This window comes from Thamnophis elegans, chromosome 1, assembly GCF_009769535.1.
Source record: "Thamnophis elegans isolate rThaEle1 chromosome 1, rThaEle1.pri, whole genome shotgun sequence".
Classification (NCBI taxonomy): Eukaryota; Metazoa; Chordata; class Lepidosauria; order Squamata; family Colubridae; genus Thamnophis; species Thamnophis elegans.
In genome coordinates this window covers 178,528,860-178,552,644 of record NC_045541.1, presented here as the reverse complement: position 1 = coordinate 178,552,644, position 23,785 = coordinate 178,528,860, and the positions used below count along the sequence as shown (strand labels likewise).

General features: G+C 45.0%; 1 protein-coding gene across 2 annotated transcripts in view; it reads left to right on the top strand.

Moving 5' to 3' along the window:
• The window catches only part of LOC116516525 (lysine-specific demethylase 4B-like), a 38,033-nt gene extending 14,540 nt beyond the window's left edge, over window positions 1-23,493 (top strand). For both annotated transcript variants that reach the window (XM_032229186.1, XM_032229106.1), the window contains 4 exons: window positions 17,174-17,341; window positions 19,927-20,102; window positions 20,505-20,619; window positions 23,296-23,493. In XM_032229186.1, coding sequence (XP_032085077.1) covers window positions 17,201-17,341; window positions 19,927-20,102; window positions 20,505-20,619; window positions 23,296-23,493 — 630 coding nt within the window. In that variant the 5' untranslated portion in view covers window positions 17,174-17,200. The remainder of the gene's footprint in view (window positions 1-17,173; window positions 17,342-19,926; window positions 20,103-20,504; window positions 20,620-23,295) is intronic.
• Window positions 23,494-23,785: the final 292 nt, after the last annotated feature.

Here is a 23,785-nt window from a genome sequence, read left to right as displayed (position 1 = left end):
GGAGTCCTTGGTGCTCTCTGAGCTTGGCGATTTGTTTGTCAATGTTTCAGTACCCAACTAATTTACATCATCAGCGTGAGGCACTGATCCCTGTTTACAGAAGGTACCAATGTTGGAGATGGTGTGATTTTCTTCTTGGTAGTTTCTTGATTAGGGTATTGTTTTCTGTTTGATTGTTTATCTGGTGTTAATCTCTGCTTATCTGGGTGTAGACTGCTGGGGAACATCTGTTCTTTTTGTTTTCATTTTAGGCTTTTTTGTCTCTTTTGAGTGGTGTGTAAATGTGGTTAATGTGTCTGCTGATGACTAATTTGTCTGAATACTATATTTTCTTTTGCATTCTCCCTTGCATTTTTGGATTTGGGTTGGTTTACGATGCTCATTTTCCTGTTAATACTATGGATGAGTCTGTCCAAGTGTTGTGAGATTAAATTTTTATTGTGTCTTCTGACTCCTAGTTGGAGTTCATGGATGCAGTCTGCTGATCTTCTGCCTATCTCATCCTATCTAGTGGCTGATACAGTCTTTACGCTCTACGTTTTAGATCAGGGATCTCCAACCTTTTCAGCTTTGCGGCCCCGGAGGGGAGGGGGAGGAGAGAGGATGATTCCACGTGAACCACAAATATAGCTGGATGCACTTGCCCACTGCTTCCACTGCCCAGTTCTGAAGGGGCTGTGGCCTGGGGGTTGGGGACACCTGTTTTAAATAATTCCTGTTTTTTGTTCTTGGGCTACTGGGTCTTTTGGTTTCTTTAAGATGTTTTGGAGAGCTTTTGTTTGTATGCTCTGATGATGTGTGGTGATAATAGTCTGTTGGTTGTTTTGAGATGTTTTTGATCTTTGGCAGTGTTATCTTTTCCGTAGCTTTTGTTGGTTGTGTTACAGTGGTTGAGAGGTCAGGCACTTTTTGAATAAAGTTGTGTGGTCTTCCATTGTGTTGGAGATGTATTATAGGCAGTCTGTTTTATTTTTCTGATGCCTTAGGTTGCTGCAGTGTGTTGATGATACTTATCTGAATAATGCTCTTACACAGCCTCTTGTGGGAGGTTGGGTTATTACTTTGGTAATGGAGCATTTAGTTAATGTGGGTTGCTTTTTGATGGATTTGCATTTCTAATTTGCTGTCATTTCCTCTGCTGTGGAGGACACCCAGGAAGGGTTGTGTGTTGTTATCATCTTCCCTTGTAAATTTTATTCCTTTGAAGATGTTTTTGATTGTCTCATGTATATTCTCTCTAGTAGCTGTTCCATTTTTATGACAAAGGTGTCATCTACATACTGGTTTTATGCTTTTAGTTGTATGTGTGGGAATGCTGTAGTTATTGTGTGCCACTTATGGTTTCTGCTAGGAGAACTTAACACGGTAATGCCATCTTCTGATTTGTTCATATATTTGTCCAACAAACTAAAAGTTGGTAATAAAGCAGAGGTTCTTGAGATCTATGATTCTGGGCATCTAAATGTATTTGACTAAGTCAGGTGCACTGTCTTAATATTGCTGCTTCGGATTCATTTGCTATTTCTGGATCTAAGAACTTATTTATTTATTTATGGGGTTTGTATGCCGCCCACTCTCAAGAGACTCAGGGCGGCTTACAAATAAGAAGGAAGGGGGGAACATACAAAAAATAAAAAACAACGTTAAAATTCCACAACATTCATAACTTAGGATAAATCAACATCCCCAGGCCTGCCGGAACAGCCAGGTCTTGGTCGCTTTGCGGAAGGCCGGAAGGGTAGTAAGGGTCCGGATCTCCACGGGAAGATCATTCCATAGGGCCGGAGCAGCTATAGAGAAGGCCCTCCCCCGGGAGGTCGCCAGCCAACATTGACCGGCAGATGGAACTTAGCTTAGATTCTAATTCAATTCTAATTTAGATTCATAGTTCTAAGAAGATTCTGGGATCTAAAAATGCTAATTAAGCACCACATGATCCTGCACTTGGTAGGCCCTTCCATGCACAGCTGACCTTCACTATCTTCCCAGTATAGCCCAATATGAGGCAGTTGCTGACCATGGCAGGCTGCCTTTCTGAGTTCTTGCTTCGGAAAGCGACCAGCTGACTGCTGAAGGCTTTAGGCCTTTACTTCAATCTCAACATCACACAGAGGAGTGCTGAAATGCAGGGCCGCCAAAACGGCAGAGATGTGAGGATAGACAGGTTGGGGGGGGGGGGGGTTAAAGAGGAAGTAGGTCCAAGGCTGAGATGGACCAAGATGGAAATGACAGTTGGTCTTACCTGAACTGTTATTTTAAGAGGTGTTTGCAGGATGGGCCAGTGATGGTATTCTCACAGCCAATTGGCCTCGAGACTGGGTTGAAGCTGAAGCCACGCCTCTGGGCTCCTCTCCCCTGACTCCAGTTTCAATGCAGTGTGTGCTCCCAAGATCCTGAAAACAAGACACAAAGGAGACACCTCAACCCCCAATACTGGCTATCTAACCTAAGGTGGGAACTGGCCCATCCTGCTAACCCCTCTTAAAATAACAGTTCAGGTAAGACCAACTGTCATTTTCCAGCAGCCACACCTGAAGCAGTGGCTCTTTCAATGAGATTCTGGAGGCCAACAGGCAAGTCCTCCATATCTAAGGAATCCCAGCTGGGACCCACTGGCACCTGAGTATGGCTGGGGATAGGTGCCAGGGAAGGCCTGGATGGGTCTCTACCTCCCTGCTGTGTCTCTTGAGAGAGAAACTCAGCCTGATTGTCTACCTGGTCAAGATCCTCCCTGGAAAGGAGGAGATGGGCAGCCCCCCCCCCCACTGCACTCCCTCAAGGAATCTGGGGACCTAGGGGGAGAATCCTGCCTAGAAAGACTCCCTAAGGGTGACCTGGACCTGGATCTGGAAGGGGAGGGATTGATCCTACCCTGCAAAGCCCTCAACCTCTCTGCCCTGGAAAAGGTTCTTACTGAAGCCCTGTGCCTCCTTGCTCCGTCTTTCTGGCTGGCACAGGAAGTGCGAGTGTCAGCCAAGGCTTTAAGCCTCCTGGAAGAGGCAGTGGGATGCTGCCTGGAGGAAGTCCCCTCCCCAGAGGACATGGGGGGGAAGGGGATCTATCCGCCATCACACAGCTACTTACGACCACTCCTCGTGCTTCCTGTGATCCGCTTCTCACCTCCACCTCCACAGCTAGAAGAAATTAGATCCTTACTCCCTTCGCCGCATGCCCTGATCTTTTAAGTGCCACAAAAGGCACGTTTTGGGGTTGCCGCAGCTTCTCAGGGAGTCTGCTGCCACCGCGCACCTTCCCAGCTGCTTCTGCAGCTCCTGGGGCTTTCGCAGCCTTTGCACTCTTCTGCGCCCTCTTCTAATCCCACAGCAGCGAGGCAGGCTCTGTTCTAGAGCTTCTGGAGCTGTCGGGCTGGAAACCAGAGCCCCTTAGCCCCCACCGGCACCGATCTGCCCTCTCAAGGCTCCACGTGGTCACTGGCTAAAATGGCCACCGGAACAGCGACCCAGCCACCAGAGCCTCCAAGCCTTGACCTTTAAACCCTCAGGTAGCTGGAAAGACTGCAGCTATCGGCAGAGACTTACTGGGAGGTGAAGGCAGGGTCTCCTTGTGAGATAGGAAGCAAGCTGAGTAGAGGATGGTCCAGAGAAGGTAAATCTGATGAGGAGTCAATAAATTTCAACCTCTCTTTGGCCAGACTGGATTGAAACTGGAGTCAGAGGAGAGGAGCCCAGAGGTGTGGCTTCAGCTTCAACCCAGTCTCGAGGACAATTGGCTGTGAGAATACCATCACTGGACCATCCTGCAAACCCACTCTGGAAAATGTCTTGGATTTGTTGTGGCATGCCAGCGGTGAGTGGAGCTGGCAGCAGATTCAGACAGTGAGGAGGTTGGGGAGGAACATGGGCCAGTCCTGGAGTCTGGGTAAGGCTCTGATGAGGGCTCTGTGTTGGAGGCAGAGAGGGGGCCAGGGCCCTCTGACAGTTATCAGCTGCCTTCAGAGTCAGACATAAGTGAGGCAGATGAACAGCTGGAACCTGTTCCCAGTGGGTGCATGCACAGAGTTGCCAGGCGAAGGGAACAGCTAAAGAGCCAAGGTGGCGCAGTGGTTAAATGCAGCACTGCAGGCTACTGCTAGATCAGCAGGTCAGCGGTTCAAATCTCACCGGCTCAGGGTTGACTCAGCCTTCCATCCTTCCGAGGTGGGTAAAATGAGGACCCAGATTGTTGGGGGCAATATGCTGACTCTCTGTAAACCGCTTAGAGAGGCCTGAAAGGCCTATGAAGCGGTATATAAGTCCACTGCTATTGCTATTGCTATATTGCTATAAAGAACAGGGGTCGATTTGAGAGTAAGGCCACAGGTGGACGATGAATAGCCCTCCCAGGAAATAAAAGAGGAGCGACAGAGGAATGGAGTTTGCAGGAGACAATTAGTTCCCTTAATTGGTTTGTGACTCTGGGGGACTCCTTGCCAAGTTGTGCAGATCTCAGCCTGGCAGCTCTCCAAGCCAGAGAAGGTCTGTGACTGTAAATCCTCCCTTGAAAGACTTTGCTGGATGTGAAGGAGCAGAATTCACAGTCATTGAATAAAAGGGTTTTTTTGTCAGGACAAGGAGTTTGCTTCATGCTCTTGGGAAGTCTCGGTCAGAACAGGATTGAGGTGAGTCCTCTTCTAATAGTTCTCTTTAACAATGGCAATGAGGACTAACAGGATTTGCATCACTAAGGGTTGCAGTTATATGATGTCACTCTTTACAACTGTATCGCTTAACAGCGGAAGTTCTGTTCCCAATTACCATCATAACTTGAGGGCTACTTATTATTCCTTGTTTTTTACTCATCATCATTCTGATTTGACCTGAAAGAATTTCTCTCATTTCCCAAGGACATGGGATAGGCAGTCTGTGCTGTCCTCATATTTTGTGACTGGACTTTCTTACCAAGAGGCTTGTCATAAAATGTTTGGAAGGGAAGCTCCATCTCTACGTGTTAACTGTGCCAGTTAAGAAAGGCCCTTTCCTTCCCCATGAGCAGGAGTGGAACTCCTCAATTCTGCCTGCATTTTTGTACTACTAAGAATGTATTTAGTTATCATCTATCTATCTATCTATCTATCTATCTATCTATCTATCTATCTATCTATCTATCTATCTTCCATCCATCCACCCACCCACCCATCCATCTATTGCAGAGATGGGCAATTAATTTTCCCGAGGGGCCACATAAGAAGCTGTGACTGCTGTGGAGGACTGAACCAGTAGGGCTGGGAAAGCGCATAGATGTGCACACATGTCCATGCGTAAATGTAAAAACAAATAGTGGCCTTCAAAATAAAAGCAATTTTTTGCAGGCCAGACAAGAACAAGAAGTTGCCAGGGGGCCATAAAATGCTCAAGTCTGATCTATAGGCTACTCAATTTCCAATGACTCCAGGCAATTCATAATTAAAAAGTCAGGAAAAAAAATAAGCAGCCCAAAGGGAAGCTTATAAAAAAAAACCACGAAATGGAGGTAGGAATGAGCTCTATGCAATTGTCAGTGGTAAAGAGAAGTCCAGCAGCATCTGAGCAGCCATATGGCTTCTTCCATCAGGGCAGGCCTGGAAATGACCATACCAGTTTTCCTCCTTTTTTGTAGACATGAAGCAATTGGGGGAAGGGACATTGTTATGACTGCAGGGTATCAGATGCCTAATGTTGGGAGAAATGCCATTATTCTAGTTACACCAGACAGTATCATTTAATTCCATTAGGAGACTTTCTGGATTAAGTGAACGTATTCAGGGCAACAAATAAAGCAATAGCAGCTGCACCAAAATAGCACACTTTTTTTCCTGGTAATGATACTATAATAATTCTTTTGCAGTCTCTCCTACATCTGGGACAAAGGCAGTATATTTCTGTCTCCAGATCTTGCCTGTGCCCTACAGTTGAACAACGAGGCTTACCTAGAAATCCTGCAGGATTTCTGTGGTCTATGTTGCCTTGACTGAACTCCTCCTGTCTGTTGTTGAAACGTCATTCCAGATCCTTTCTGGGTGGAAATCTGATCTAACTTTCAATCTGTGTGGAAATGTATTTCCTGGGGGAAATAGAAAATCAATACAATTCCAGGGTAGAAATTTTCTTTGTGTTAGTCATTCTGAATTCAGGACCAACTGGCAGATTAAGAGCCCAGCACAGAGCCTCTCGCTCATTACCTCATTACGTCTGTTTGCATACCTAATAAAGCACTAACTAGCTGCAGATCTTATGCCCTTACATTCCTTCACTTTGCTCCACACCTGATTGGCCATATGTTGTGAAATAAACAAGTGATTAAATTCAAAGATCGTTTATCTAGATAGGGAATCATATCCAGTCACCCAAAACAGGATTGAATTAGATTTATTTAAGGTGTTTTTTTTTAAAACATCCCACCTTATTTTTATAAATAACTCAAGGCAGTGAACCTAGCTAATACTTTTTTCCTCTTGGTCAGTTAAGCTGAGAGAGGGTGACCCAAAGTCATCTGTCAGGCTGTCATGCCTAAGACGGAACTGGAACTCACCATCTCCTGGTTTCTAGTCTGGTGCCTTAATTGCTAGACCAAAGTGGCTCTCTGGATATTCAAACTAGATACTTTAAATGTTGCCTTAAATGTTCAAGTCTATCAATTTAGAAAATGCCCCTTGCGTCTGGAACATTCAAGCTGCATTAACTTCCTCAACTAGTTATCTTTTCTAACAACAACAAAAAAAGAAAAACAGTTAACCATCCTTGCCTTGCCTGAGTGAGACAAAAATGGATCTTATTTATTTGTCCATTGCCCATGGGGCTGCAGTATTTGAGGATCTGCCTTACTTCTGTCATCTAGTGGGACCCAGGAAGTGTGCCTTTTCCATAGCTATGTCTGTCCTCTGGAACACCGTATCACTGAGATTTGGCTATTTGCTCATGTGGGAGGCCAGTAGAATAATTGTGTGGTGGCTCGCCAGTGGAACTGGCAGCAGTTTCAGACAGTGAGGAGGTTGGGGAGGAACATGGGCCAGTCCTGGAGTCTGGGGAAGGCTCTGAGGAGGGCTGTGTGTCGGAGGCAGAGAGGGGGCCAGAGCCATATGCCAGTTATCAGCTGCCTTCAGAGTCAGACATCAGTGAGGCAGACGAACAGCTGGAGCCTGTTCCCAGTGTGCGCATGCACAGAGTTGCCAGACAAAGGGAACAGCTAAAGAACGGGGGTCAACTTGGGAGTAAGGGCAGAGGTGGACAATGAATGGCCCCTCCCAGAGGAAATAAAAGAGGAGTGACAGGGGAGTGGAGTTTGCAGCAGAGACAATTAGTTCGCGTAATTGGTTCGTGACTCTCCGTGACTCCTTGCCAAGTTCGGCAGATATCGGCATGGCAGCTCTCCAAGCCAAATAAAGTCTGTGACTGTAAATCCTCCCTTGAAAGACTTTGCTGGATGTGAAGGAGCAGAATTCACAGGATTTTTTGTCGGGACAAGGAGTTTGCTTCTTGCTCTTGGGAAGCCTTGGTCAGAACAGTATTGAGACAGGAATGGCTTCTCAGCTGCAAAGCAATCTTTGAGCAAATTATTTTGATTCATTTCAAATTAGTTTCAGCATAGACTACTGAATTGAGACCATTTTGGTTAGCCTTGGGAGATGACACTTTTTCTGAGATGTCCAAAAAATGTCACTCTACTTCTGTTCACCCTTTTAGGAACTTTCTGTACTATTGACCACAGACTCGTTCGGGATTAGAGAATAGGAAGCAGGGATTTGCTCTTAACTAGCTTTCACTTGGTGCCATTTGGAGTAAACTACTATTTGAAGTAGGTGCTGTCATTTAGTAGTCCTCAGACTCCATTATGCCTCCCTTGCTTTTTAATATCTGCATACATTCTGGAGGAGATCACTAGAAGGAGGAAAACAAATCGGAACTATTACGGTGAATATTTTTGATACTCAAGGCCTTTCTTTTATTGGGATTATCTTATCAGTGCAAAACGCTGTTTCTTTAAATTCAGACTCTTGCAAAAGGCCTATATGTGGTAAACAATTTGAGGGAACCAAATATTTCAGATCTTGGAATCTTGAAGTCTCTTGTTTACTTCTTACTAGCTAAGAAATGCTTACTCTGTGAAAAACAAACTTAACAATATTTCTGATGAATCTAGAATTCCTACTATGGAGGGCTCTTTGACAAATGCTATTATATGTTAGCTACTAGCTGTACCCGGCCACGCGTTGCTGTGGCCCAGTCTGGTTAAATGAAAAATAAAGAAAAGAGAAAGCGCAAGTTTCTAATATGTTTAATTTCACAATGCTTGTGATTATACAATATTTTTTGTTGTTCCATTGTCTGTGCAGATATAGAGATTGTTTGGTTTGCCGACTCTAGAACACGCAACATATAATTGTCCATGTGAGAAACAATTTTCAATTGCTGGAAAGAGGTTGGACCCAGCACATTTACCAACACCATGCAAAGAAAGTAACATTCCCAGGGTGGTTCCCTCTGGACAGGGTCATGCCGTTGCCAGTAGCGGTAAGATTCGTGAGGGTCTTGCCCACCTGGCGGGCGCTGCCACTCACACTGGCCATGGCTCCCCTGGCAGAGGTGGCCCCTGCATGGAAGTGAGGACACTCCCGCAGGCCTTGGCCTGGAGCCCTCCAAGCTCCCCGCAACGATCAGCAGCTGGAATGACGGGCTGGATGGGGCCCCTCCGGACATGGGTGGGGGGACCCCAGCTTGGGAGGGAGGATGGGGGTGTCCCCCGTGGGAATAGTGGGGCAGCGGGTGGATGCTGCCGTTGGTCAGGCCTCGGGGCTGCTGGGCCAGGCGAGGCTGGTTGGGGGCAGACGTCGCCAGGGCTGTCGGCCTCATGGAAGTTCTTGAGCATCTAGGAGGAGTAACTGTGCTCGGGCTCCCCCAAGTTGGTGGCCTGGGAGAGCGAGACGTCCAGGATCTCGGAGGAGGAGAAGTCCTCGGTGTATGACTCATCCAGGTCGTCATATCTCTCCATGTCTTCAGCGATGCTGTTGTTGGAGCTGAGGCTGGCTGAGACCTGCGCCGGGGTCACACTAGTGATCTGGAAGTCGCTCTTCTTCAATTGGGCACCTGCCGGACCCCCGACGCCTCCTTCTCCCTGCGAGAGCAGCACCAGGCTCTGCGGCAGAGGCACCCCGGGAGGGTAGGAGGAGACGGCGGCGGCAAAGGCTGGGTGGGCGCTGCTGCTGCTGCCGACCCGCTGAGGCAGCATCGCGGGCTGCACCATCTTCTTCCTCTCCTCCGCCTCTGAGTCAGGCTACTGCAGCTGCTGCTGCATTGGGAGGAAGGCCCAACGCTGCCACCAACAACGCCTCCCTCAGGCACTGGCCCGGCCGGGCTGAGGAGGAGGATGAGGCGGCCGCCACCCCCGACCCGGGTTTGCTCAGCGGCGGCAGTGAGAGGAGGCAGCCAGCGTCCCCTGAGGAGGAAGAGGAAGAAGGAGCCGCCCCTGGCAACGCGGACGCGAGGCAGCCCCTGCCGGCAGCGGCCCCATCCAGAGACGCCGCAGCCGCCACCTCACGGGCACCCAGCGGCCGCCCCAGCCCCACTGCGCCTCAGGCTGACACCGCCACCCCATTGGAGCCACCTTGGCGAGGCCGTAGCTGGCTCACTGTGAAGGGGGTGGAAAGCGTGGCCGGCCGGGTTGAGGAGATGCTCCGCCTCCTCTGGGGCTCCGCTGTGCTGGGCGGGGGGAGGCGGCTGAGGGATGGTGCAGGTGCTGCCCCGCCGCAGACAGCAAAGGCCCGGTGGGAGGGGAGGGGAGGGAGGGAGGGGGAGGCCGAATGGCTTCGGCTCCCTTTGGCGGAAATGGTCGAAGCTTGTCAGAAGAGGGGCAGAAAGGGGAAAGGGTGCGGCCGCAACCCAGCCACACATATAAAGGGACCGTTGGGACGAAGCTTTCCAGAAGGGGGAGGAAAACACACGTATTGCTAAAATTGTTTTCTCTTCCTACATCTTTATAAAAGCAGGTGACCTACTTTGTTCGCACTGTCCAATGGTTAAGGAGCCTGAAGCATTGGCCTTGTTGAGGTATAACTATTGTAAATGGCAGTTTGGTTTGGTTGCTCATGATAATGCAAGCCTGTGGATGGCACCTTGCCTGATTATTCTTGTTTGACTGCTCCTGTTAGTAGGAGCAGCTAGACAAGTTTGAGCCAGAGTCCCTGGTTTGTTGCTTTTCAAAATTGAAATGGGAGGGGGGTCATTGATGTCTGTCAGAGTGGATAAAAATCAATGATTTTTTTTTAAAAAAATAAAAAAATGATTTTTTTAAAAAAATTAATTGGATTTTTTTATCTAAATCATTTTATTTTTATCCAATTTATTTTAATAAATGCTTTTGGAGTAAATATCTAATGATAGTTTTCTATTTAAGATACATTAACACTTTAGTTTATTCAGTATGAAATGAAGCTTAGTTATGTAGCATGAGGCTGCATATTCTGCAACATTTACGTTTTTTGTAAACTCTTTCAATGCTCTGCAAGCTGAGATAATATGCACTACATTGATACATTCACACAATTTCACAGTAATCATGAGACAAATCATTAAAAAAAGTTTAGAAATAGTCCTTTGTCCCATTGCTTTGCAAATTTATGTACACTACAAATTGTATGAATGTTTGAAGAGAAATTCATCTTTAGCACCAAGCTCTTAAGCGTGGAGAGGAAGGGCAAACAGTAAAAACGAAAAGTGAAACCTTCTGAACAGCTTATAAATATAATATTAAAGAGCATCTGTCATTTCAGATCCATCATGGCAGGGCCTTTTAGTGGGCATTAACTCACCTGCTGCCCGCCACGTCCCTTACCTTGTTGTGTCTCTGCTGCATCACTAGCTGTCCCATTAAAGCCAATGGGACTATCGATGGTAAAATAAAAAAACCCAGGTCTATCTAAGACTACCACAGTGGAAAAAAAACAATAAAAAGGCTACACTAATGCAATTAGGAGAAATCCAGCTTGCTATTCAAGGACTGGAAATATCAAACACAACCTTTTAGGGCGACTGAGTTTTTCAAACTAACCTCCAAAGGGAGCACGAGGCGTGGCTACCCTAAAGATTGAAACTCAGTCCTTGGGCAACGAGCTGAAGTTTAACCCATGCTTGGACGCTCCAAGCAGCGCCTAAGAGAATCAATAGCGGGTCAGAGGAGGAGCCGCTGCGGGGCAGAGATGACAGTTGCTCTTTAAAAATAATGATTTAAATCGAGTTGATTTAGTTCAAGCCTGTTTACAAGCCTGTTTACTAATGATTTAAATCATGAGTTAAATCGTGATTTAAATCAACTTGATTTAAATCAAATCCACCCTGATGTCTGTGGAGATTCTCCATCATCCAGACCATGTTTTGTCCCAAAGGTGCTTTTTCAAAAGGCAACTGGACTTTCTGTTTTTTTTCTTTGAAGACGTTTTGCTTCTTGGATGATCATCTTGGATGAGAAGCGAAATGTCTTCAAAGAGAATCCAGAAAATCCAGTTGTCTCTTGGGAAAAAGCACCTTTGGGAGGGGTCCTTGATACTCTCTGAGCTTGGTTGTTTTCCTGCAGATGTTTCACTACTCAAACTAAGTAAACAGCATCAGTGCTGATGCTACCTAGTTTGGGTAATGGAACATCTGCAAGAAAACAACCGAGCTTGGAGAGCACCAAGGACCCCTCGTTCCAACCTTGAGCTACAAATGTTCTCCTTTATTGGCAAAGTTAAAACATGGGTTTCTTCTTGATTTCTGATTCTGCCTAGTTAAGAAACCAACTGGTTCCTTCTTCAGACGTAACACAACACAATGGTGCATTGATGTTTCCAAATCAGAACAATGCATTCGTTCATTCAGTTTACTTCCAGACTTGAGTTTGGGCAGTTTATGATAAAACCAAACAGTTCGAAAATACAAGCTAAACAGGATTATAAAGAAAAATTTAGGAAGCAAGGGGAGAACAAAATGGTGACATTCACGCATATAAAAATATTCAACAGGGATCCCAGCCGTCCTACTCGGGCAGGAAATACACAGTAGCATTTTGGCTCAGCCCCGATATCAAAACTGGAAAAATGTTCTTTCATTACCCACAAATTGGTCCATAGACTGTGCTTTAGTTGGAATAGTTCTGCTCTTGTGCAAGTAAATAGGAGACCAGGCCTTATTGCCTATCCCTTTGCTGCTGTTTCTGTTTTACGCAGAGCAGAGTTGCTACAGTCCAAATATATTTTATAATTCATATATCTTTTATAATTTATTGCTGTAATTCAAGCAGGTTTTAATCATTCATGCTGTCGTGCAAGTGTCTCTTGCTGCCCTCTGGCGTTGGTTTGAAGTTCCTAGCTTTTTAACTTTGAAATTAAAAGCCTATTCTCTGCCAGAATTGTCCTGTCCAATTTGTGTGAGAAGTGATTCTAGTCATGTGATTGCAAAGGGTTGACACTAATTTGATTAGTCAGTGAATGCATGGGTTGTTTCTTTAAGTTGGTGTGCAGCGTTTAAAGTCCAGAGTGTTTTTTTCTTTTTCCTCTAAATCAAGGGTGTCCAACCTTGGCAATTTCAAGACCTGTGGACTTCAACTCCATGCTGGCTGGGGAATTCTGGGAGTTGAAGTCCACAGATCTTAAAAGTTGCCTTCTAAATTCTCTGTTTTTCTAACTTATGTAATCTCTGTTTATTTAATATTTATTGTTTTGTGTGGGGTTATTTTTTTTTGAAGTTTGTAAACCACCCAGTCGCTTGACAATGAGATGGGCAGCCTATAAATTTAATAAACAAACAAACAAATAAATAAATAAATAAAAACAGTGACTTGGAATGAATCTGGGTCTGTGGTTGTATTAGACACACGTTTATTTTAATTGTCTAAACCAGGTGTGTCAAACTCTATTTCATTGAGGAGCTGCATCAGGGTTGTGTTTGAACTCGGGGCTGGGATGGGCGTGGCCAGCTTCACGTCACTCGTGTTGGGGAGGGCGCCTTTGGTAGCCTAAGCGCTTTGCCAGCAAAAACGGGCTCCCGAGTTCCATTTTTATCCACGACAGCCTTCTGCAGCCCTCTGCCAGTAAAAACAACGGAGCTGGGAGTGTGGCACATGGCCTTCCCAAGCTCCGCTTTTGCTGGCAGCAGAACCACGGGCCGGTCCTTCGCTGTTTCCAGGGCAACCACATGGGGCAGATCCAAGCACCCCATGGGCTGGTTCCGGCCCCAGGCCTTGAGTTTGATACCCCTTTTCTAAACCATGCTCAGAAGTTTAAAAGAAACCGATTGTTCACTTATTCAGGGCATTTTTGTGGCTGCCCAACTCAAACAACTCAACTCTGTGGGAGATATCAAAACCATTAAATCAAATCCCCCCCCCCCCATTTCCAGCAAATGCAGATGAAACAAACAAAACGATTAGGTGGAAACGAGAGACTCCCAATTTGTTATATGACACCAGATGAGAAGTCTGCTCATCCTGATCCACACCCCTAAGGACCAAACAAGCCAGGTCTTAACTGTCTTTCTAAAGGACTCTGCCGGGAGTTGGTCAACTGTGTTTTTGGAGGGGAAGGGGGAAGAATGGTTCCATAGAGCAGGCACCACCCCAGGAAAAACCTGGGTGCAGTAAAAGTAACATGGCTTCAAGGAAGGGATCCATAGCATGACTTCCACTTTACAGCCCTTTCTGTCAATAACCATAGCAGCTGTTAAAATATAGGGGGAAGGTAGCCTATTAAAGTGTATTGATAATGGTAGCCTAAAGAAAGGAACAAAACTGACTATGGAGAGTCCTCCAGTTATAACAGTTTGTTTAGTGACCGAAGTTACAACATTGAAAAAAGTGACTTATGATCGTTTTTCCACACTTAACAACTGTTGCAGTGATCTCATGATCAAAATTTGGATGCTTGGTACCTGACTCACATTTACGACAGTTGCAGTGTCTTGGGGTCATGTGGTCCCCTTTTGTTACCTTCTTCCAAGCAAAGTTACAGTGAGGAAGCCAGATTCACTTAACAACCGTGTTACTAACCGGACAACTGCCATGATTCACTTATAACTGTGGCAGATAAGGTCGTAAAATGGGGCAAAATACAATTAGAAGCTTCACTTAACAACAAAAATATTGGGCTCGGTTGTGGTCGTAAATTGTGGACTTATGGAAACTCATTTGATGCTATAATTGAAAAATTCCATATTGTTTTAATGATATGTATAAAAGGCATCCCCAACTATTACACCGTGCCGTCTGTTAAGTTGCTAAGCTGCTCTTACCATTAGGAAATTTTCTGGCTTCCTTGGAATTGAAGCCGTTGTTCTGGTCCTGTGTGATAGTTCTCCTACTGCAGGGAAGCCTTTCAGATCTTTGAAGACAGATCTGCCTTCTCTCAAGATACCTGAGGTCTCCTGTCATTTCTGCTAGGTTTTTCTTTCCTTAGCAGTTTGGTTGCTTTCTTCTTCTAATGCAGGAAACTTCCCTGGAAACAGCGAAGGACTGGCCCATAGTAGCTCCCCCAGCAAAAGTGGAGGTGGCCCTTCCGAGCTCCATTTTCACTGGCAGAGGTTTGCAGGACGCCATTACAGCCAAAAACTGTGATGGGCTCAGGAGCCCATTTCCTCTGGCAGAGTGCTCGGGCCAACAATAGCAATAGTAACAGCAATAGCAGTAGACTTATATACCGCTTCATAGGCCTTTCAGGCCTCTCTAAGCGGTTTACAGAGAGTCAGCATATTGCCCCCAACAATCTGGGTCCTCATTTTACCCACCTCGGAAGGATGGAAGGCTGAGTCAACCCTGAGCCGGTGAGATTTGAACCGCTGACCTGCTGATCTAGCAGTAGCCTGCAGTGCTGCATTTAACCACTGCGCCACCTTGGCTCACCTCCCCCCCACCTCCCCCCACCACCAGAGATGTCAAGCTGGCCACGACCACCCTGGCCATTCCCACTTCAGCCTCCCCCACCCCCAAGGTCAAACACAACCCTGATGTGGCCCTCAATGAAATCGAGTTTGACATCCCTTTTCTAATGCGTGTAGATGTCTTTTGGTTTATTTATTTATTAGATACTTATCCCACCTTTATTACTTTAGAACTAATTCAAAGCGGCAAATATACCCATTATTCTTTCTTTCTTCCTTTCCCACAACAACAACCCTGTGAGGTGGGTTGCACTGAGAGTGTCTGGCCCAAAGTCACCCAGCCAGCTTTCGTGCCTAAGGCAGGACTAGAATTCACTGCTATCTGGTTTCTAGCCTGAGCTTTAATCATTAGACCAACCTGGCTCCTAGTTTAGGGTTGTTTTTTAAAGTAGAGATGCCTTAAAAATAAAAAATAAATGAGGTTTTCCGCTAGCTTAGAAAGAGGTGGTCAAATCACGTACAGGTAGTCCTTGATTTAAAACCGCTCATTTAGTGGAGCGTTTGAAATTACAACATCACTGAAAAAGTGACTTAGGACTGTTTTTCACACTTACAACCATTGCAGCTTGTAAATGGTCATGTGTTCAGAATTCAGATGCTTGGCAAGATGCTTGCTGATAGTAGTATCCAAGGTCAGTAAATTTTGAAAGAATTCAGTGTTGACTTTACTTAAAATAAATGTTATTGTTGAATAAGTCAGAATGGCTGGGCTCACACAGCAGTAAGCCAAACAAATTATTTTGTCTTTGGGCAGTGAGTATGATGAATGTGTGAGTATGGTGTGTCTTATAATACCCTCCCATAAAACTAATGATGAATAAATATACCATTTCTAAACATTAAATGTTATGTTTATCAGTAAAATCATAAAAACAATCACGTTTAAAATTGTATTTTTAATAGGTCGGACAAACTCGCCTACTTGTGCATAATTCCTGAAGCTACTCTCATTTCTTGCTCCCTTTTTATTTTGGGTCAATAGTTCTTTATAACAGCAACTACAATAAAGGTAGTCCTCGACTTACAGCCAAAACTGAGCCCAAAATGAGGCATTTCCTAACTGGGTTTTGCCCCGTTTTATGACTTTTCTAGACCCAGTTATTAAGTGAGTCACTGCAGTTCATAAGTTAGAATCCGGCTTCCCCATTGACTTTGCCTGTCAGAAGGTCACAAAAAGGATCCTATGACCCTGGGACACAGCAATGGTCATAAGTATGAACCAAGCATCTGGATTTTGATCACATATTCAAGGGGGTGTTCCAAAGGTTGTAAGTCAGGGGTAGGTCCCGGAAATTGCTACTGCTGGTTTGCTCGTGTGCGTGCTGTGCAATAAAAATTGCCCTGTGCCTGCGCAGAAACAAAAAACAAGATGGTAGCTCCTATGGCACTGCCCAGAAAACCGGTTCGGGGGCGTGGCAAGCCTGGGTTGCTGCTGGTTCCAGTGACCCAGGCTGCTAAACCCCTAACGGTTTGGCTGAACCGGTCCAAACCGGTAGAAACCCACCACTGTTGTAAGTGTGAAAAACAGTCATAAGCCACTTTTTTCAGTGCCATTGTAACTTTGAATGGTCACTAAATGAACTGTTGTAAGTTGAGGACTAGCTGTATAACTCTTTTTTTTAAATCATACACAGTCCAGAGTTGCTCTGCGAGTGAGATGGGCAGTCTCTAAATTTGATACAAAACATAAATATTGATATTTAGAAAAATTTTAAAATAATTTGCTAGCTCTATTATGAAATATATGCTAAAAGTGTGGATTGGGTATTTCAAATAGTGATTGTGATTCCCATAATTATCAATGTGATCTTTACATCACGATTATACTAATTGACTGTAGAAATATTATAAGTATTAAAATTAAAGTTAGCCAATTAAGCTGGTCCTCCGTCTTAACAGTCCTGTGTGTTTGTGTGTTGTATCAAAGTGCTCCCTTGGCAAAAGGATTTGCTGATGATATCCCCTGTGCCTGTGGGATGCCCAATTGGGAGCTCCTTTTGTATCTCTGTGAAATTGCTCACCAAGGTGGCACCCATCAATCTACTCGCCATCACCTTTTTTTGAACTGCTGGGACGGCAGGAGCTGGAGTGTGTGATGGGAGCTCATACCCAGTTCGAGGTAGCAATGGATCTCAAATGACTGGCAGCCCAGGGTTCTAACCTCACAAGCCACAGCGCTCCCAATAGTACTTAAATGTCCTAACTTGTTTTAATCCGAAGATACAATGATATATTGTAATGCTTGTTCTTCCCTCTTTTCTTTTTGTTCCCTTTCTTCCTGTCTGTTTCTTTTGCAGCGTAAGTGCTAAGCCATCTTCACCAATATGGGGTCAGAAAATCCAAGCCCGCAAAATCCCAGCTGCAAAATTATGACGTTCCATCCAACACTAGAAGAATTCCAGGATTTTGGGAAGTACATTGCTTACATCGAATCACAAGGGGCTCACCGGGCAGGGCTTGCTAAGGTGAGTGTGCTGTGGGTTCCACTTCTTAGTGGTTTAGGTAGTAACCTCAGCTAGCCCCCCCAAAAAGCATCATCTTTTAAAGACCCCGTAATCCCTTGCAGGGTAGAATCTTGGGCAACTGAATGGAGCTGGCCAGATGCCCTTCCTGCCACCAATGCAGAGTTATATCCAGCAGATATATTCTCATTGTGCTCAAGAGAGAGAAATATCTGCCTCTACTTGGGATTGAACTCACAGCCTCCTGATTGTGAGGCAAGAACTCCACCTCTAGGCCACTTTACCACTCACTCAAAAAAAAGAAAAGAAAAAAAAGCAAGCCTTAAAAGCTATAAGTTCTTCATCGATCCCATTTTTATCTACACAAATCCCCTCAAAACTGTCAGGGGGCAATGTGAATTCTTCAGTCAGGTCTGGACTTTAAAATATAGACAATTAATGTCTCACAGTAAATTTCCACTGTTAGTTTTAAGATTCTGGTGGGGATCTGCATTGTGGATTTTCTCACAACCCCCCCCCCCCAAAGATTGCTTTAGAATATCAAGGCCACTTACAGGTAATCCTTGAATTATGCCCACAATTGGCACCTGAACTTTCATTACTTAAGTAATGCCATTGTTTGCCACGGTGGTGAAGCAACTCATGGGGTCCTTAAGCGAATCTGGCTTTTCCCTTTGACTTTACCTGTTGAAAACCTCATGGGAAGGTCATATAGAGTGAACAGATGACCCCAGCAACTGCATCAGTCATAAATTCCTGCTGGTTGCCAGGCAACTGAATTACGACGACAGAGACCCTATTGATAGTCATAAGTGTGAGAACTGATCATAGTCAATTTCCAGTGCTGTTGTAACTGGTCGTTAAGTTGTACATCGAGGACTAGTGGTACAAAGCATCTCTTTATAAAAATGCTATTTGGTATCCTATCTGACACTTTCCCCCATAAATACAAGTTGTCCTCGACTTACGACCACAGCTGAGCCCAAAATGTCTGTTGCAGGGTGAAACATTTCTTCAGTGAGTTTTGCCTCCTTTTATGATTTTTCTTGCCATATTCGTTAAGTGGATCCCTGCCGTTCTTAAGTGAATAACACTGTTGTTAAGTGAATCCCTATGGACTTTGCTTGTTGGAAGGTTGCAAAAGGGGATCGAATGACCCCAGGATGTTTCAACTGTCATAAATGTGAATCAGTTGCCAAGCATCTTGAATTCTGATTACATGACCATAGATATGCTGCAATGGTTGTAAGTGTGAAAAACGGTCATAAGTCCCTTTTTTCAGTGTCGTCATAACTTCGAAGGGTCAAGGACTACCTATATACACTTCTGCCTTTGTTACATTTGTTTTTGAAGCGCAAAGGAGTGCCATTCTGAGTAAAAAGCTTGACTGCACTGTCTCTTTTTTTAAAGTACAAAATCAAGCAAGAGAGACAAACAAGGGATGTCTCTGGTTACACACTGGGGGGGTCAAATTGAGGGTTCTAGCAGTGGCTCATATTTTGTTTTCAGCATAGTTTAATAAACAAATCACAGTTCACCCGTTTCACATAATTACCCTTAATTCTCCTTTTAAAAAACCCCCAAAGCTTAAATGAACCACATGATGCCTCTGCGTAATGCATCAGTGTAAAATGTGTGTGCGTGCATGCTTTGCTTTGAATACATTGAGTACAAGTGCACTGGAACACATCTGTCAGGTTTTTCTGTTTTCTGGTTTTTTTTCCTCCAAAATTGTTTTTCGTTTGGCAATTAGGGCTGCTTTGGCACACATTTACAGAGAACAAAATTGAGCGCAGCTTTAAGAAAAAGGGAGACCCTGGTTCTTCGTTAAAACGTGTCAAATAACTCATTTCAGTACATTTTCACTGGGGATTTGGGTATTGATAAAAGCTTTGGAGGATATGTTTCCTTGTCCACTCATGTGTACTAATTAATTTCACTATAGGTAAGGTGACAAGAGAGGGTTTTAATTAGCTCCCAGACCGTTTTAGACAGCAGATGCAGTCAAAGCTGCCCCTTCTGGGGCTTTTAATGCTGCTATATTTTTTGGGACAAACAAGAATTCCCTTTCCTACAGAGAAAATCTCTTGTAGGTGAGTAGAAAATAGGAATAGGAAAAAGTCCTTGGATTTCATGCTACAGGTAACTACCACCACAATTGAGTTCGAAATTTCTGTTGCTAAGCAAGGCAGTTGTTTAAGTGAATTTTTTCCCATTTTACGACCTTTTTTGGCCACAGTTGTTAAGTTAGAAGCATGATGGTGAAGTGAATCTGGCTTCCCAATTGAGATGGTTAGACATTATAAGACATGAATAAAGTTAGGGACACAGATTCTAAGAGGGAGAAGGCAGCAAAGGCATTCAAAAGCCCAACCCAAAGAGGAAAACATCAGAGGCCACAGCAGAGATCCCAAAGCGATCTTACTCCTCAAGCAGATTGAGTTTCTGGCGAAGAATCTAGAGTAAAACACACTTGGGTGCTAGAAACAGGAAGTCTAGGAGATGTGCTAAGAATCCTTCCCTTTAGTTCATTTGTTCTCATGAAACGTGATCTAGTCAAGAAAACAAATTGTTCTCCACCTTCACAGGTGATCCCTCCCAAGGAATGGAAGCCCCGGAAGAGTTATGATGACATCGACAGCATGGTGATCCCTGCTCCCATTCAGCAGGTGGTGACTGGCCAGTCTGGTCTCTTCACCCAGTACAATATTCAGAAGAAACCCATGGAGGTTGGAGAGTATCGGCGCGTGGCTAATAGTGAGAAGTACGTACATCTACGGTTAAGACTGTCTTGGCTTTTAACTAAACAAAGCATGGAGATTCTTTTCATTTTTGTAGTAAAAGTATACAGAAAAACACAGGCTTTGTTTCTCACGTTAATGACTATGTTTCTCACTCCCCCCCCCCCCCCCCGGGTCGCATTGAGCTTCCTCCGTGTCACATTCTCCGAGGCTTTTATTGACTACCCGTCAACATCATTTTATAGAATAGAGTTGGCAAGGTGGTGTTTTTCTGCGCTCAGAGTGAACTAAATAAATTGTCCTACATTTATTAGGGTGTTAAATGATGTGGCCCACAGCCCATTTCATCAGAAGGGAGCTCAATTTTGGTTTACAAAAAAAAAAAAAGGGTATTGCCAGTTCTTAATTTTGCTTTTCCTTACCAGGTACTGCACTCCGCGTCATCAGGATTTTGATGATCTGGAACGCAAATACTGGAAGAATTTGACTTTTGTCTCCCCTATATATGGGGCGGATATCAGTGGCTCACTGTATGATTCGGTAAGTCCCTGTGAAATAAAATTGGAGCATATGTACAATGCCGATTTACCATATTTTTCAGAGTATAAGATGCACTCCCCGCCCCCCCCCCAAAAGGGGGTGGAAATGCCTGTGTGTCTTATACGCCAAATATTGCGGGGTGTGCAGCGCAGACCAGCTGTTCTAGAATGGGCTGCGGAAGCCGCGGCAAATGGGCCATGGCAAATGGGCGGCTTCAAATGGGCCACGCTGGACAGGCAGCGAAACGGGGCCACGGTGAATGGGCAGCAGTGGCTGCGAACATGCCGCAGCAGGGAATGGATGCGGCAAACAAGCTGGATGAATACCGGATTGATGCTGGGAAATAGAGGCAGATATAGAGGCAGATTCCCCAAAAGTTTTCCTTCCCAAAAGCTACGTGCATCTTATAGTCCAGAGCATCTTATAGTCTGAAAAATTTGGTAGATAACATTGGAACAGGTTAAATTATACTGGAATTATAAATTAATGGGAATGTTGAGGACTACTGGTGTCACTACGTATAATTTCTTCCAACAAACTTGCAACTGTTGTGATTGTCTATGCAGGTTCTTAGTCATCCAGGTCATGGTTGTCCCAAAGGGGCTATTTTTTTCCCCAAGAGGCAACTGGACTTTGTTTTTTCTTTGAAGACTTTGAGCTTCTCCTCCAAGAAGCTTCTTCAGCTCTAACTGGATGGTGGGGAATGGAAGGATTTATGCTCCCTGCAGACAGCTGGTCATTTCTGTTCTTTGAGAGAGTCAGGAATATGAATGGATTTTCCAGAAAAATTGCAGACTACAGGAACCATTTGTGCGTCAGTTTGAGATGCAACCAACACAGACACAACCCCAACAGCCTGCGCCTGTGTTCAACAGTGAAGGGACGCAGGGCAGAAAACATCCAGCAGCCAAGGAGGCTCCATACCTGTTTACACCATTCACATGACCCCCAGGACACAGACAAACCTCCAAGAGGCCTCAATGACCCTTTAAAAGGATGCAAATGACCAGCTGTCTGCAAGATTCAAGATTTAAGATTTAATGAATTTGTATGCCGCCCAATCCCGAAGGACTCCGGGCGGCTTACATAAAAACAGTTTTAAAAAACTAAAAAAAAAATTAAAATACAACGACAAGCAAGTTAAAAGAACACCAACATGCACTCAACCTTAGTGGGGCTGGAACTCAATCAAGGATCAACAGCCCCTGCCGGAATAGCCGGGTCTTAGTGGACTTTCGGAAGGCCGAAAGGAGCATAAATCCTTCCATTCCCTGCCATCCAGTCAGAGTTGAAGAAGCTTCTTGGAGGAGAAGTGAAGCGTCTTCACAAGAAAAGACATCCAGGTGCCTCCTAGGGAAAAAAGCACTTTGTGGTGCTGTGGTGATTAATTGTTTGAAAGTTTCAAAGTGTCCTTGTCCTATAAGCACAATTAGAACAAGAATGTCCATTGCTAAGCAAAGTGGTGATTAACAGAGTCTCACCTGATTTTATGGCCATTCTAGCCACGGTTGTTAAACAGATCCCTGCCCCTTGTTAAGGGAGTCAGGTGGTTTTTAGGCAAACCCTGCCCCCCCCCCCCCAATTGACTTTGAAGTCACATTTGGGGTCTTCCCAAATGGTGATCGTGTGATCCTGGGATGCTGCGACTATTGTAAATAAATGCTGGTTGGCAAGTTTGATCATGTGACTGGGGATCCTCTGGCAGCCGTAAGAGTGAGGACTGGGTAGAGGTCACTTTTTCTCGTGCTTTTGTAACTTTGAAGAGTTGCTAAACAAATAGCTGTAATTTGAGGACTACCTGTCAATATCCCTGAAAGGGATTTTAGATTTCTAGGGATTTTATGGCCGGGGCCTTTGAAGGCAAACCCTTGTTGATAGCCATGTCTGTATCACAGGTCGTCCTCGACTTAAAAACAGTTCATTTAGTGGCCGTTCAAAGTTACAACAATGCTGAAGAAAAGTGACGTAATGACCGTTTTTTACACTTGCGACTCTAGCAAGTATCCTCGTGGCCAATTGATCAAAATTCGGAGACTTGGCAATTGGTTCATATTTACGACGGTTGCTGTATCCCGGGGTCATGTGATCCCCCTTTTGCATTGTTCTGACAAGCAGAGTCAATGGGGAAGCCAGATTCACGTAACAACCGGGTTGCTGGCTTTACAACTGCGGGGATTCACTGAACGACGGTGGCGAGAAAGGTTGTAAAATGGGGCAGATCCATAAATTTTGGGCTCAATTGCGGTCGGGAACCACCTGTATTCTTAACATAAACTGTGCTTGGCTGGCTTTCAGTCAGAATTTTTCTCTTCTCTTTCTCCTCCTCCTCGTACCAATTTCTCTGTGTTATTTTTAGAAAAGCGCTTTTCATTTTTGTTCCATCTGTGAATTGAATCTTAAAAGTTGTGGTAAACAGGTTTTAGACAGCCGGCGGGAAGCCCGTGTAATAGCGGGCGTTTGAGTCTGTTTTGTTCTCAAGAGCTGCTCCGTGGGGCTATGAGATGTCTGGTGCCCTGCTGTTTTGCAAGAGCTGCTCCTGCCAGATGTTTTCCCTTCTGAGGCCGCCTGTGAAAAGTGACCGCAAGCGCCCCCTTCCTGTGTGGGGATGGAAGGAGCACTGGCTTCTCCTTTGACTGTCTAGATTTATTTTCTCCCCCTTCCTCCCCCTCCCCCCAGGATGTGGAAGAGTGGAATATTGGGAATTTGAACACTCTCCTTGATATGGTGGAACGTCAGTGTGGGATTATCATAGAAGGCGTGAACACCCCCTACCTCTACTTTGGGATGTGGAAGACCACGTTTGCGTGGCATACGGAGGACATGGATCTCTACAGCATCAACTACCTGCATTTTGGAGAGCCTAAATCATGGTAAGTGTGTGATGATGGATATTTAATAGGTATGTGACAAATGATAGAAGAGAATATTTGTAGCCCAGGGTTGAATTGTGGGGTCCTTGGTGCTCTCTGTGCTTGCTTGTTTTCTTGCAGACGTTTCATTGCCATGCTAGGTAACATCATCAGTGCTAGAAGGGAGGGGGAATTATTGTTGAGTAGAATAAGACGGCGGCTGTGGACTCCTTGGTGCTCTCTGAAGTTGGTTGTTTGTTTACCGACGTTTCGTGACGCAATTAAGTAACATCATCAGTGCTAGAAAGGGAGTAGGG